At 52.2% G+C, this 12550-nt stretch overlaps 2 protein-coding genes and 3 non-coding genes across 7 annotated transcripts in view; 4 read left to right on the top strand and 1 right to left on the bottom strand.

The window, feature by feature from the left end:
• The first annotated feature begins 547 nt into the window (after positions 1–547).
• On the top strand, positions 548–3167 carry LOC116459025 (putative uncharacterized protein LRRC75A-AS1, mitochondrial). Of its 3 annotated transcripts, XM_032139295.2 has the most exons (5): positions 564–990; positions 1232–1275; positions 1756–1824; positions 2631–2687; positions 2919–3167. In XM_032139295.2, exons 1-4 carry the CDS (start codon positions 880–882, stop codon positions 2635–2637), a joined length of 231 nt encoding a protein of 76 aa, XP_031995186.1. In that variant the 5' UTR covers positions 564–879; the 3' UTR covers positions 2638–2687; positions 2919–3167. The 3 variants fall into 3 exon arrangements, with proteins under 3 accessions (XP_058287329.1, XP_058287328.1, XP_031995186.1); XM_058431346.1 differs by lacking the exons at positions 1232–1275; positions 1756–1824; positions 2919–3167 and having other exon boundaries at positions 548–990; positions 2631–2761; XM_058431345.1 differs by lacking the exons at positions 1756–1824; positions 2631–2687; positions 2919–3167 and having other exon boundaries at positions 554–990; positions 1103–1242.
• On the top strand, positions 1080–1151 carry LOC116459511 (small nucleolar RNA SNORD49). The gene has a single exon (XR_004245565.1). It is a non-coding gene; the product is annotated as a small nucleolar RNA SNORD49 (small nucleolar RNA).
• Positions 1607–1677, top strand: LOC116459510 (small nucleolar RNA SNORD49). The gene has a single exon (XR_004245564.1). It is a non-coding gene; the product is annotated as a small nucleolar RNA SNORD49 (small nucleolar RNA).
• Positions 2777–2849, top strand: LOC116459519 (small nucleolar RNA SNORD65). Its single transcript, XR_004245573.1, has one exon. It is a non-coding gene; the product is annotated as a small nucleolar RNA SNORD65 (small nucleolar RNA).
• Positions 3168–3991: 824 nt separating the features above from the next.
• LRRC75A (leucine rich repeat containing 75A) overlaps positions 3992–12550 on the bottom strand; it is a 50024-nt gene continuing 41465 nt past the window's right edge. Inside the window, exons 3-4 of the mRNA XM_032139293.2 lie at positions 9721–9836; positions 3992–5679 (exon numbers count right to left, since the gene is read on the bottom strand). Of these exons, the coding sequence (XP_031995184.1) occupies positions 5151–5679; positions 9721–9836 (645 nt within the window). The 3' untranslated portion in view covers positions 3992–5150. The remainder of the gene's footprint in view (positions 5680–9720; positions 9837–12550) is intronic.

The following is a 12550-nucleotide window of genomic DNA, read 5'->3' as shown; positions in this document are numbered from 1 at the left end:
AATGAGGAGAGGAAGGAGGTTTACCCCAGAGCTTTACCCCAGAGGCGAGCAGAGGATGGACATGGATCCAGATAAGACGTCAGCTCGTTCCCTAAAGGTCGTGCTAAAGGAGTAATGAGGATGGCCAGTGCGCAGGGGTTTGAGAAGCCCCGTGGATGTGGTGAAATAGTTGTGGGGAGAGTATTTGGCGACGCTCAACAGATTCAGGAGGAGCTACTAGGATGAATGGTTGCCGTGTGCCACGGCTCTACAGGGTTTCACGTGTGTCATCTCGGGCGCTGGAGTCTCGGTTTTCTAGATGACCAATCGGAAGCTCACAGAGAATGAGTAATTGGCCCAAGACCACCCAGCTAAGGAGTGGCGGAGGTGGGCCCCAAACGCGCGTTCCGGCCCTCGCGCAGGCGCCCTAGAACTCGCCGCGCGTGTTGTGACCCAGAATTCCCGGGGCTGTGGAAGAGACCATAGACTCAACAGGAGGTGGAGTCCCGGGTAGCGCGCCGGTCTACATCGTTACTTGGCGGAAAGTTCCCATGAGTCTTTGCCAGCGTCCCCCTCCTTTTGTGAGGAATGGGATATTCCGACTCCTTAAGAGCCTGGAGCTCAGAAGGCGTGACCTTTTCATTCCCGTTGTTATGGAGGTAGGCTCTAGGAATCTGGGAGTAGTAGCTGGGGGCAAGAGCAAATAAAGAGCTCGAGCTTCTGTGGTCTCTGGGGAGATGTTCCCGGGAAGCCTGGCTAGAGGGCGGAGGGCAGCTGTTGAGATGGCGTGGCTCCCCGGCTCCTGGGCCCGCGTGGCTTTCGCGGCGGGCGCTGCGGCCCTGTGTGGGATAGACTGGCAGGGCAGCGCGGGGCCGAATCCGGCTGCCGTGGCTGAGGCTCATGGATCACTCTTTTGTGGTAGGGCCAAATCTGCCAGAGCCTGGAGTCTGCGAAGGCCGGGACCCGGTTCCCCGGCCCGCCGTGGGGAGTTTGCAAACCCGAGAGAACTGGGTAAGTTGGGGTCTACTTGCAGTTTGGGGTACCCCGAGGGCGATGTACGTCGGTAAGATTGTAACAGTATTACTGAAGACTTATTCGACTGTCCTGATGATACTTGTAATAGGAAGTGCCGTCAGAAGCGATAACTGACGACGTCTGACGTCTATCTGACCGTAGTCGCTGAAACCTCTACAACTTAGTTGACCGTAACTGCCAGAGCCCTGCCCTGAATTCCTGTCCTTACTTCTTTCAGATTGCGTACCCACTGCAGAGTGCTGAAGATGGGGTAGCCACGAGGTAAGAGGCTCTCTGGGGTAGGGTTTAACATGGAACGTAGTTTTGTCATCTTGAATGCACGGAAATTGGCGTTTTGATAGTTTTCTACGTTTAGGTGTTTTATACACTTTAGGGTAACGTATCAAGTCATTGCATAGGGTGGAACTTAAATAGAAACTGGAGATGGCTGCTTCAGCCCCAGTCCTAACCTAGAACTGCATTTAAAGCAAACTGATACGCAGAAACAAACTCCTTCGTTAAGAAATGTCTCTAGTAGCAGGGTTAGCTTCAGTTTCAGGTAGGGTCTAGATCTGCAGTTGGAGCAGTACTGGAGAGTTGTGAGGTGCTGGACTGCTGTGATGAAATCACTAATAGGAAGTGCCGTCAGAAGCGATAACTGACGAAGACTACTCCTGTCTGATTGCAGTCAAGTCTTCACCACTTGCTGGTTCCCAGGAGTAAAATTGTCTGAACGGTGACCTAATTGCTATATTCACCTAGGTTGCAAATTCGTGAAGAATCCGCAGCATGTTTGGCAGCTGAGTATTGGAGCCAGGAGCCTGCCATGAGGTAAGCCCTGCTCTATGGGGAGGCTAGTGGCTTACCACGCCTAGCTGTCAGGTCGAATATTGGCAATTGGATTTAGTTAACCTAATACCTTGTAACAGTGTAGCCTATCCCAGAGATACTGATTTTAGTTTCCGGTGGCAGTGGAGCCAGGGTGGATTAGCTAGAAAGAGGGGCTACTCTATTTACCTCTTGGCTGTTTAGTCTTGGGCAAATTACCTGTCTGCTGAGATGTAGTTTTCCTCAGATGTGAAGAGGAAAAGTATGAAGTTTAAATTGATGTGACTGAAATGGAGATTACAACTCCCCTGAGGCTGGGCACGGTGGCCTGTAATCCCAGCACTTTGGGAGGCTGAGGTGGGTGGATCACCTGAGGTCAGGAGTTCAAGACCGGCCTGGCTGGCCAACATGGTGAAACCCCATCTCTACCAAAAATATAAAAATTAGCTGGGTGTGGTGGCGTGTACTTGTAATCTCAGCTACTTGGGGGGCTGAGCCAGGAGAATCGCTTGAACCCGGAAGGCGGAGGTTGTAGTGAGTTGAGATCGTGCCACTGTACTCCTGCCTGGGCAACAGCGAGACTCCATCTCCAAAAAAAAAAAATTACAACCCCCTGAGAAGCTAATTAAGATTTGTAGTCCTCAATAATTTACCAAAACTTAGAAAAATTACCTCTAATAAGGTCTTAAGGGGCTTTTGTCAGGATGGACTTAAATTTGTAAAGTCATTGATTGACGCTGTCATCAGAAATGCCTCTCCTGCTCTGCATCTGCAGTCTCTAAGATGTATGCTTTTCTCCATTCCCCCAGGTTTTGAGAACAGAGTGCCGTTTTAGAGCTGGCAGCAGCATCTCAGCCCAAGAGAAGGTAAGCCTTGAGCTGGCCAGTGATCCAACCCCATAGTGGAATGAATAAACAGCTGATCTTGTTAAAACTCGCTTGAAAAAAAAGATATCAAATGATGAAATCACCCAAAATAGCTGGAATTACCGGCAGATTGTGTAGTGGTGAACCTACAGTTTTCTGAAGATATCTCTTACCCTGTGATTGACTGTCAGTTGGTGCAGAAAGTGAGATTGAAATGTAGTTTCTTTGCAGGTTATATTCCCATAGGATGTCAGTCCCAAGGACAAGTAGCTGCCATCAGTTTGGATTCTGAAAACTAATCAGCGTCAACATTGGGTGTAGAAACATGCTTGCCTTGTGTATCAGAGGACATGCTCAGCAGATCCAAGAGATATATTTGGCAACTTTTTCTAGAAAAGGCACATTGGGTATCATTCATTACATTCTTGAGTTTTTTTGGGGTTTTTTTTTGTTTTTTGTTTTTTTTTTTTTTTTGAGACAGTCTTGCTGTGTTCCCCAGGCTGGAGTGTGGTGGCACAATCACAGCTCATTGCAGCCTCAATCACCCAGGCCTAAGCAATCCTCCCGCCTTGTAGCTGGGACTACAGCTCACAGCACACCTGGCTAAAATTTTTTGTTGTTGAGACGGATTCACTATGTTGCCCAGGCTGGTCTCAAGCCCCTGGGCTCAGATGGTCCTCCTGCCTCAGCTTCCAAAGGCACAGGCCAAGTTGTAGCTTTGTCCCTTGCCATCCTGCCCAACAGGAGGTTCTGTACCTTTTAATGAATTGACTTTCATAAATTGGTTATGTTGGTGGGCAAGTTCTTTAAGCTGGAAATTGTAAATTCCTCCTGAAATGTTTTTTCATGCAGTTACCATGAACTAATACTACAATAAAGGATGGTCTTGGGTGTCAATTCTTGAAAATGTGTATTTGAAGAAAAAGTAAACTTCGCCTACTATTGTCAGATACTAGCAGTTCCAGATATTCGCTCTAGCTTGTAAACTTCCCTGTGGTCAGCCTAAACTCTTAACCCCCTATTCTACAGCTTTAGACTGAAGGCAAAAATTCAAAGCATTTAAGGCCTCCTCAATCGGCCCCTGCTGCTCTGTGCTCTGTTCCTTGGTGTAGCTTTGTCCCAGCTCCTGCAGCATTGCACCATTCCTAACCACAACCTTAACAGCATGCAGGACCCCATACTCTAGGCCCCATCTTGCTGTCTTCCTGTGTTGGAATCTTGCCTACCAAGGCCTGTCAGAGGGTCCTCCCCCATACTGTTTGCCCACAAGGTTCAAGAGTGATTGGCTCCCCGTCTCCCTGGACTGAACTACTTGGATCTAGGGGTTGCCTGTTATTTAGAAGAGATTCCTTAACTGGTAGGGCCCTTTCACTAGGAGAGCATTTGGGTAAGGGGAGGGTGTAAGATGAGAACCTTTGCTAAGTTAGGCTCCTTTGGGAGCCCCTAGTTTCTCCCTCTCCCCAGCCATCTTGTTGGATCTGCCAAGGGATTGGACTCCTTCGTGGTCCTAGGTTTTTAAGGTTTTAAAGGCCACCTTCTGCAGTCGGTTTTCTGGAATGTGTTGGTGGATTAAGAGTTATGGGGAAAGAGTTCTTAACGGCCTGTCTAGGTCAGTGAAGTCATACTGGCAAGTGACAAGAAGGAAGCCAGTTCTGTCACTTGGCCTTCATGCTAAGGACATCAGAGCCCACACAGAAGTCTGGTAGTTTTTCAGCCAGCAGTGGGTAGGGAAGGTGGATACGGGATTTCTGAATGGGACTTTATGCCTGTATGGGCACCATGTCCTGAGCACTGCCACATGGCATCGTAGGCTGCTGTAAATGTCAAAGGGCATAGTGATAGCTGCTCCTATGGGTAGATGCCTAGAATCACAAGGTGGGCCTCAGAAATAGGGCTGGATCTCCATAAGGAGGTAGACCACGTTCAGTCTACCCCTAGCATAGATGGAACTGGGGCCTCTGGCAACCAACCCCTTCCCCCAGGTTCTTGAGTTGCAGGAGTTTTGCTAAGATTCCCACCTCCCTTGAGTGGGGACACATTCATCTGGTTGGAGCTTGTTTCCCTAAATGAAAAATGTAATGCAATGCATGTAGGGGCCCTACTGTATTCTTTTTCTGGGGGAAAGCTCTTGGTGTTCACAATGGCTCAGGCTTCCAGTACCTCCAGCCATGTGCCCATTTCCACAAATCTTTGGGGAAGGCCATGGGCTGAGCTGAGAGGGTTCTCTGGGTCCTGGGATGACGAGCCAAATGGCAGATAATGGGATAGGGGGCAGATGGAGAGAACCAGCGGGAAGTTTTAACACAAATCCCCTTCCCCAGATGCTATGGTTTGCCTTTCTGTAGGTGGGTGGCCCAGGCCTACTTTTGGCAATATCCTTAACCCACCTGATAGGAGAAGCGCCCTCCCCTGCCTGCTTTGCCCATTCTACCCCATAAGGAAGTGAGGCCCTTCACTTCCATGTCACGTCTGAGCTGCAGCTACAGTCTCCTTGCCCTCATGATGGTCTTCGGCAGGTGCCACAGGGTCCTGGCCTACTGTCCCTTCCCGGACCTCCTCCCCACTGCCCGGGCCCTCACCCAGCTCCAGGATGGTGGGTAGGTGGCCCTGCTTTGGGGAGCGCTTGCGCAGGCTGAGCAGGAAGGGCTGGGGCAAGGAGAAGATGTCCACGTTGTTGCCCAGGTCAATCCACGTGACATTGGGGAACTTCCTGGGATCCTTAAGGATGTCAGTGAGGTCGCGCAGCACGGCCCGGGTCAGCCGGTTGCCATTGAGTGCCAGTGTGGTGAGGCGGGGCAGGGTGCTGAGTGCCGGCAGCAGCTGCAGGACCATGTCATCCGTGAGGCCTGTGAAGCCCAGCTCCACGCTGTCTACCTGCTCCCCACAGCGCTGTAGGTAGCTGGTCACCCGCTCCAGGTCTCGGGAGGTCAGTGGGATGCCCGACAGGTCCACTGTGTTGTCTGGGGGGCTCCCGGCCAGGACAGCCTTGAGGCTGAAGGGAAAAGGGACAAGCAAGGCTCAGGCACATGGGGCAGGCCTTTCCCCCAGAAGCTGCAGTGCCAGCCTCTGCTCGGCTCTCCGACACTAGGGACCGCTTTTACGAAACACTTGGAGGTTGGACACCACAAGTGCAGAGGTGGGCGCAACCAGGGACCTCAGTCCCCTGACACTGCGCACGTCTCAGCTGTCAGGGCCTGGCTGGCCATAGCCTGAGGTATGTGGCTGCCGTTATTTACCAGAAAAATTGAGTTAAGAGTACCATTGGGCTGTTATATGAAAGAAGTTCATAAGTGCAAAATAGTGCCTTGTATAGTAGGTAAGTGATGAATAAACATTTGCTGGTGTATTAATCACTTGGACTCAGCTTCCCACTTCTACTGCCCTTGGGTGGCAGCTCAGCCCCCCTGAATGGCACAAAGGATCTCTGAGTCCCCTCTTTCAAGACCATCTTCCCCACCAGAGAAGGATTCCCTAGGGGAAGCCTGTAAGATAGCAGGCAGGGCAGGGCTCAGGGGCTCTCAGCCTGGTAGCAGCTGCTGACTCCTGGAGGCTGAGTGCCTTGCTCCTTGCTTCTCCTGCTTGCTCTTGGGACAGAGCCCGGGCAGTTGAAGCTCATGGTGAGTGTGCCCTTCCCTGCACACCTACCCCACCCCCGCCGTCTGTTTGCTGGCTCCAAAGCCCAGGTGCAGTCGTGAGATGTTCATTTTCCGCATTTTTTTCTTTTTTGGAGACAGTCTCGCTCTGTCTCCCAGGCTGGAGTACAATGGCACGATCTTTTTTTTTTTTTTTTGAGACGGAGTCTCGCTCTGTCACCCAGGCTGGAGTGCAGTGGCGTGATCTCGGCTCACTGCAAGCTCCGCCTCCCGGGTTCATGACATTCTCCTGCCGCAGCCTCCCGAGTAGCCGAGACTACAGGTGCCTGCCACCCGGCCTAGCTAATTTTTTTGTATTTTTAGTAGAGATGGGGTTTCACTGTGTTAGCCAGGATGGTCTCGATCTCCTGACCTCGTGATCCGCCCGCCTCGGCCTCCCAAAGTGCTGGGATTACAGGCCTGAGCCACCACGCCCGGCTATGGCACAATCTTGGTTCACTGCACCCTCTGCCTCCCGGGCTCAAGCGATTCTCCTGCCTCAGCTTCCTGAGTAGCTGGGATTATAGGTGTCTGCCACTACGCCTGGCTAATTTTTGTATTTTTAGTAGAGACGGGGTTTCACCATGTTGGCCAGACTGGTCTGGAACTCCTGACCTCAGGTAATCCACCCATCTCGGCCTCCCAAAGTGTTGGGATTACAGGCGTGAGCCAACACGCCTGGCCATTTTCTGCCTTTTTTTTTTTTTTTTTTTGAGACAGAGTCTTGCTCTGTCACCCAGGCTGGAGTGCAGTGGTGCCATTTCGGCTCACTGCAATCTCCGCCTCCCAGGTTCAAGTGATTCTCTTGCCTCAGCCTCCCGAGTAGCTGGGACTACAGGCGCGTGCCCCCACGCCCAGCTAATTTTTTGTATTTTTAGTAGAGACAGGGTTTCACTGTGTTAGCCAGGATGGTCTCGATCTCCTGACTTCATGATCAGCCCACCTCGGCCTCCCAAAGTGCTGGGATTACAGGCGTGAGCCACCGCGCCTGGCCCCATTTTCTGCATTTCTAAGTGTGCTGGGAAGGGCAGGGAGGTGGAGGGGGCTCCCAGCCTGCTCCAAGAGCATATGCTACTGTCAGCAGCTCAAGGGTCATGGCTTGTACTTCCTGGCAACACAGGGTACATTTGTCCTTCAGATCTAAGCTGGGAGGCTGTCCAGTTTGTTCATTTTGACTCTGACTGGGGTCCAGCCCCAGGGAGTTGGAAAGTAAAACTCTCAAGGTGCGACATTTAAATGCTTGGAATGCTGCCAGCCATCTGTGCAGCTTGATTTAACTTTTGGTGCTATTGTCAATGTCATTAATAAAGATCCATTCCACTAGGGAAGCAGTGTGGTGGTGAACAGCCTAAGCTGGATTTGAATTCAGCCCCACCACTTACCAGTTGGGCGATCCTAACCAGTCAATTGACAACAGTGATATCTCCTCCCTAATTTGTTCCTTTTTGTTTCTTGGAGACGGAGTCTCACTCTGTTGCCCAGGCTGGAGTGCAGTGGCGTGATCTTGGCTCACTGCAACTTCTGCCTCCCAGGTTCAAGTGATTCTCCTGCCTCAGCCTCCTGAGTAGCTGGGATTATAGGCGTGCAACATTATGCCCAGCTAATTTTTTTATTTTTAGTAGAGAAAGGGTTTCACTATGTTGGCCAGGCTGGTCTTGAACTTCCTACTTCAGGTGATCCGCCCATCTCGGCCTCCCAAAGTGCTGGGATTACAGGCGTGAGCCACCGTGCCCGGCCCATTTGTTCTTTTAACAAACATTTGTTAAACTCACCTGTGTGCCAGGCAGTATGCTAGACACTAGGGTCACAGTGGTGAAGAGGATGGACAAAATCCCTGTTCTTCCTCTACTAGGGGCAGACAGACCACACACAAAACCCTGTGAGTGTGGGGCGGTACAGTAGCGTGGGGCTCTGGCTACTCAGGAGAAGGTAGTGTGTGAACTGACACATGAAAAAGCAAGCATGGGCCATCAAAAAAGTTTGGTGAAAGTTCCAGCAGAGGGCACAAAGGTCCCGAGGCTGGAAAGGGCCTGGTGTGTCTGTGAACCAGCAGGAAGGCCAGTGTGGCTGGGGCAGGAGAGCAGGAGAGGTGAGACCAGGGTGTGAGGAGAGCAAATCAGAGGCCCATGCTTGGATTTCATTCAGGTGCCATGAGATTCCACCCGAGGGGAATGAGACCTCATGACATGGCTTCCGAATGAAGAATGGACTGAGCATGCGTGTGTGTGGGGAACCAGGAGAGGCCCTTAGGTTCCAGCAGAGCTCAAACTACCAGCTTTCCATTGCTAAAGAACCAGCTCAGTCTCATGGCATTCCAGGTTCGAAGGGCCCCCTGTCTTGCTGTATGCCCATATATGTCCCCTTTACCCAGGTGGAGCCCCTCCCGTAGCCAGCACCATGACAGCCTTACACTGTTCATCCACCTGGGAATGCGCCTCTCCAGGATCCATCTCCTGGTTGTGGGTGGGGGTGGGGGGCGGGTCCAGAATAGAAGGAGGTACCAGAGATCTTCTCTAAGAGGGAGGGGGACAGCCCTTCCTTCCCCAGCCTGCAGGGACCTGCAGGGATGAGCTAGCAGCAGCACCAAGGCCTCGCCAGCGTCTTTGTGAGGGCACACCACTCAGCTAGCATTTGCAAAAAGACAGGTGTGCTTCCTTCTCCAGGAAGCCTTCCTTCCAGGCTCCCCTCTACTTGCTTCCTACGGTGTTATCACAGCCCACAGATTCTGTGTCCTACATGCCCCTCAACCCCTACCAATGACTCTGAACCTCCTTGTTGCTGTATGGACCAGGGACAGGGCTGGGGTCTGGGTCCCCTTGGGGACATCTGAGATAACTGAGGAGTTTAGTAGGGAGTGCTCTGTTGCCCAGGCTGGAGTGCAGTGGTGCCGTCTCTGCTCACTGCAACCTCCACCTCCCTGGTTCAAGTGATTCTCCTGCCTCAGCCTCCTAAGAAACTAGGATTACAGGTGTGCGCCACCACGCCTGGCTAATTTTTGTATTTTTACAGAGTTCCGCCATGTTGGTCAGGCTGGTCTCGAACTCCTGACCTCAAGTGATCCACCTGCCTCAGCCTCCCAAAGTGCTGGGATTACAGGCACGAGCCAAACACTGTGCTTGTCTGGGAGTGCCCACTTTATCACACCAGGAATTAGAAATTTCTCACATCTTCCACCCATGCCATCTCAGTGGGCCCATACCCCCCAGCTCCCACCCACCAGACCAGGGTCCCCCTCTAGCTGTTTCCCCACTCTGGAATCCTCCTTCCATCTTACCTCCTTCACGCAGCTTCTATGACCACCCCCCATGACTCCCGCCCTTCCCTTCCCTACATCCCTGGGAGGGGCGCCCTGTATCACATACTCAGCCTAGCATAGACCTGCCCGGGGGACTGTAACTCACCAGGCCTGTGGCTTCCTTTTCACCAGCCCCCGGTGCCGCCTCCACTGGGAGTGGGGGCTGAGGTGGTATGTCAGCTGCCGGCACAGCTTCTCCATGGCACCCAGAGCATCACCTTCCTGCAGAGGCAACCATGGGTGGTAGGGCCCTGAGTGGCTGGGTGCACCAGTCTCAGCCCCCAGGCTTCCTGTCTCCCGGGTAAGAGCCCAGCTCCCCCAGGCTGAGCTGGGGGAGGCCCTGCTCTGCTGGCCTAGGGTGGGCGCCCTAGGCAGTTGCAGTGGCTGCAAACAGGTCTGCAGGATGGTTTTAGTTTTTGTGAATTAGTTGCTAGCATTGAAAAACAGATTTATATGAGTCTGGATTCCAGGAGATTGGACAACAGTTGGCTGGAGCCAAGTGCCTGCTGACCCCCTGGCCAAGACTCACCATGATCCCCGCCACACCCCAATGTCCAAGGCCGCTCTGTGCATTCTCTTGCTCAGCAGATTTATTAAGCACTTACTTGGAGCCAGGCACTTGTTCTAGGAAGCTAGAATATGGCCACGAACAAATGTTCGTGTCCTTGTATTTCACACAGTAAAGAGGAAAGTGAGATATTTTTACCTGTGTCTCCCTCAAAAGTGAGAACAAATGAATGAGGAGGCCAAGTCTTTCCCAGCCCAGTTCATTCACATGCGTTCCTGTCGGGTCCGTTGGCATTTGAGTTTGAAACCCTGGGTGTCATGGGCTGAATTGTATCCTGCTGACAATCACATGTTGATGTCCTAACCCCTAGTACCTTGGAATGCAGCTGTATTTGGAGACAAGGCCTTTAAAGAGGTGACTAAGGTAAAATGAGGTCAGAGGAGTAGGCCCTAATCCTGTATGACTGGTGTCCTAAGAAGAAGAAATGAGGACACAGACATGCAGAGGAATGACCACTTGAGGACACAGGAGGAGGAGGGACCGACAGACCTAAGAGAGAGCCTCAGAAGGAAACCCACCAGCCAGCCTTGGACTTCTGGCCTTCAGAGCTGTGAGAAACGAACTGTCTGCTGTTCAGACCACCGGTCTGTGATTTTTTGTTATGGCAGACACTGGGTTAAATGATGCGGCTGAAAGATGCTACAGACTGCAACTACATCCCCAGGAAAGTCAATCCAACAGTCCCCGGAGCCAAACTCGTGCTGGATAGGGTGAGGGCATGAGTCCCTCCGGGGAGTGAGGGCCAAAAGCGTGCTCCTGCCAGTGGGCCAGTGCTGAGGCTTGGATGCAAGCGCTGGACTCAGATGCAAACCCGCATGCGGCCAACGACTCGGTGTGGGGAGGTCCGGCACGTTAACCACGCGCAGTGCTCAGCATGGCGCCTGGAGTGGGTGCTCAATAGGCTGCTTTGTCATTACGATTCCCACACCCCTCTGCTAGTGGACAAGCAGCGTATTGAACAAGTAGTGAAGAGCAAAGACCTGGGGCCAAACTGGGGATTCAAGTCCTGGCTTTGTCCCGTTCTGTGTGGCCTTGGACAATTGCTTGACTTCTCTGTGCCTCCAAATCACATCTGTGAAAGGATTACAGTATAGACCTCACAAGAGTTTCTGTGAGGATTAAATGAGTCACTACTAGTGCAGTGCTTTGAATAGAGCCCAACCCACAGTGAGCTCTCCAGGCACGCTCTCTAAGTGAATACTGTGACAGCAGCACCAGCACAGAGAATTCTGGCAGGGCAAGGAGGGAAGATTACTTCTGCCCAGGCTCAGATTTGAGCTCAGCTTTATTTTAATTTAATTAATTTAATTTAATTTATTTTTTGAGAGAGTCTTGCTCTGTCGCCCAGGCTGGAGTGCAATGGCGCAATCTCGGCTCACTGCAACCTCCACCTCCTGGGTTTGAGTGATTCTCCTGCCTCAGCCTCCTGAGTAGTTGGGATTACAGGCACCCGCCAACACACCCAGCTAATTTTTGTATTTTTAGTAGAGATGGGGTTTCACCATGTTGGTCAGGCTGTCTTGAACTCCTGACCTCAAGTGATCCACCCGCGTCGGCCTCCCAAAGGGCTGGAATTACAGGCGTGAGCCACTGCGCACAGGCTGAGCTCAGCTTTTAAGAACAGATGGGTTAGTGACTTCGGATGGAGAAAGAAAACGTGAGGCATCCTTGAGTGAGAAGGAAACAGTCTGTGGCAGGGCTTGGTGATGTGGCGGCCGTGGGGTGTGTTACTGACATGAGGGCAGGTGAAGGCCTGGGGCCTGATCACATCTGGTCCCTCCATGGTACAAGCCACTGTCAGCCCTGCACACCAGACATCACGCAAGAAGTTTATGGAATTCCCACAGCACCCTAGGGCAGTAGATACTTTTGTTATTCCCATTATGCAGTGGGGGAAACTGAGGCCCAGAGGGCTGGGGATGGGCCTGGGGCTGATGGGAAGGCAAGAGAAGGGGACTCTGAGGAAGGGGCACAAGAGAGAGGAGTTGGGAAGATGGGAGTTGAATGTCCAAAGGAGAGAGGCATCTGTGGAGGGACCCAGGAGGCAAAGGAGGGCCCAAGACTGAACAGCGGATTTGGAGAAGCCCCCTGGGCTCCAGTTCACAGCCCATCCTCACCCCTGCCCCCAGCTTCCTGGTGCCTGGCTGTCTGATGAATAAGCTTGTATCACCTGCCACTTGCGCCTGTATCATCCCTGTGTGTTACACCTGTCACTCCTGTGTGTCACTCTTGTGTGTTGCAGATGTGGGGGCAGGTGAGCATCTGCCTTTACAGCTTCATTCCCCACCCCTGGAGCTGACACCTTTTGGTTCCTAGACTTAGCTTTTTGCTGAGCCTGGCCACACGACTGTGTGGAGGGAAGCAAGGA

This window comes from Hylobates moloch, unplaced genomic scaffold, assembly GCF_009828535.3.
Source record: "Hylobates moloch isolate HMO894 unplaced genomic scaffold, HMol_V3 SCAFFOLD_19, whole genome shotgun sequence".
Classification (NCBI taxonomy): Eukaryota; Metazoa; Chordata; class Mammalia; order Primates; family Hylobatidae; genus Hylobates; species Hylobates moloch.
Note: the sequence above shows the minus strand (reverse complement) of the source record. Positions and strands in the feature narration are given on the sequence as shown.

Excerpts from the sequence above, each read along its gene's own strand:
- LOC116459025 (XM_058431346.1), top strand. The coding sequence starts at position 717 with ATGTTCCCGGGAAGCCTGGCTAGAGGGCGGAGGGCAGCTGTTGAGATG. Across the intron at positions 991-2,630 it reads TGCAAACCCGAGAGAACTGG|GTTTTGAGAACAGAGTGCCG; the intron begins GTAAGTTGGGGT and ends CCATTCCCCCAG.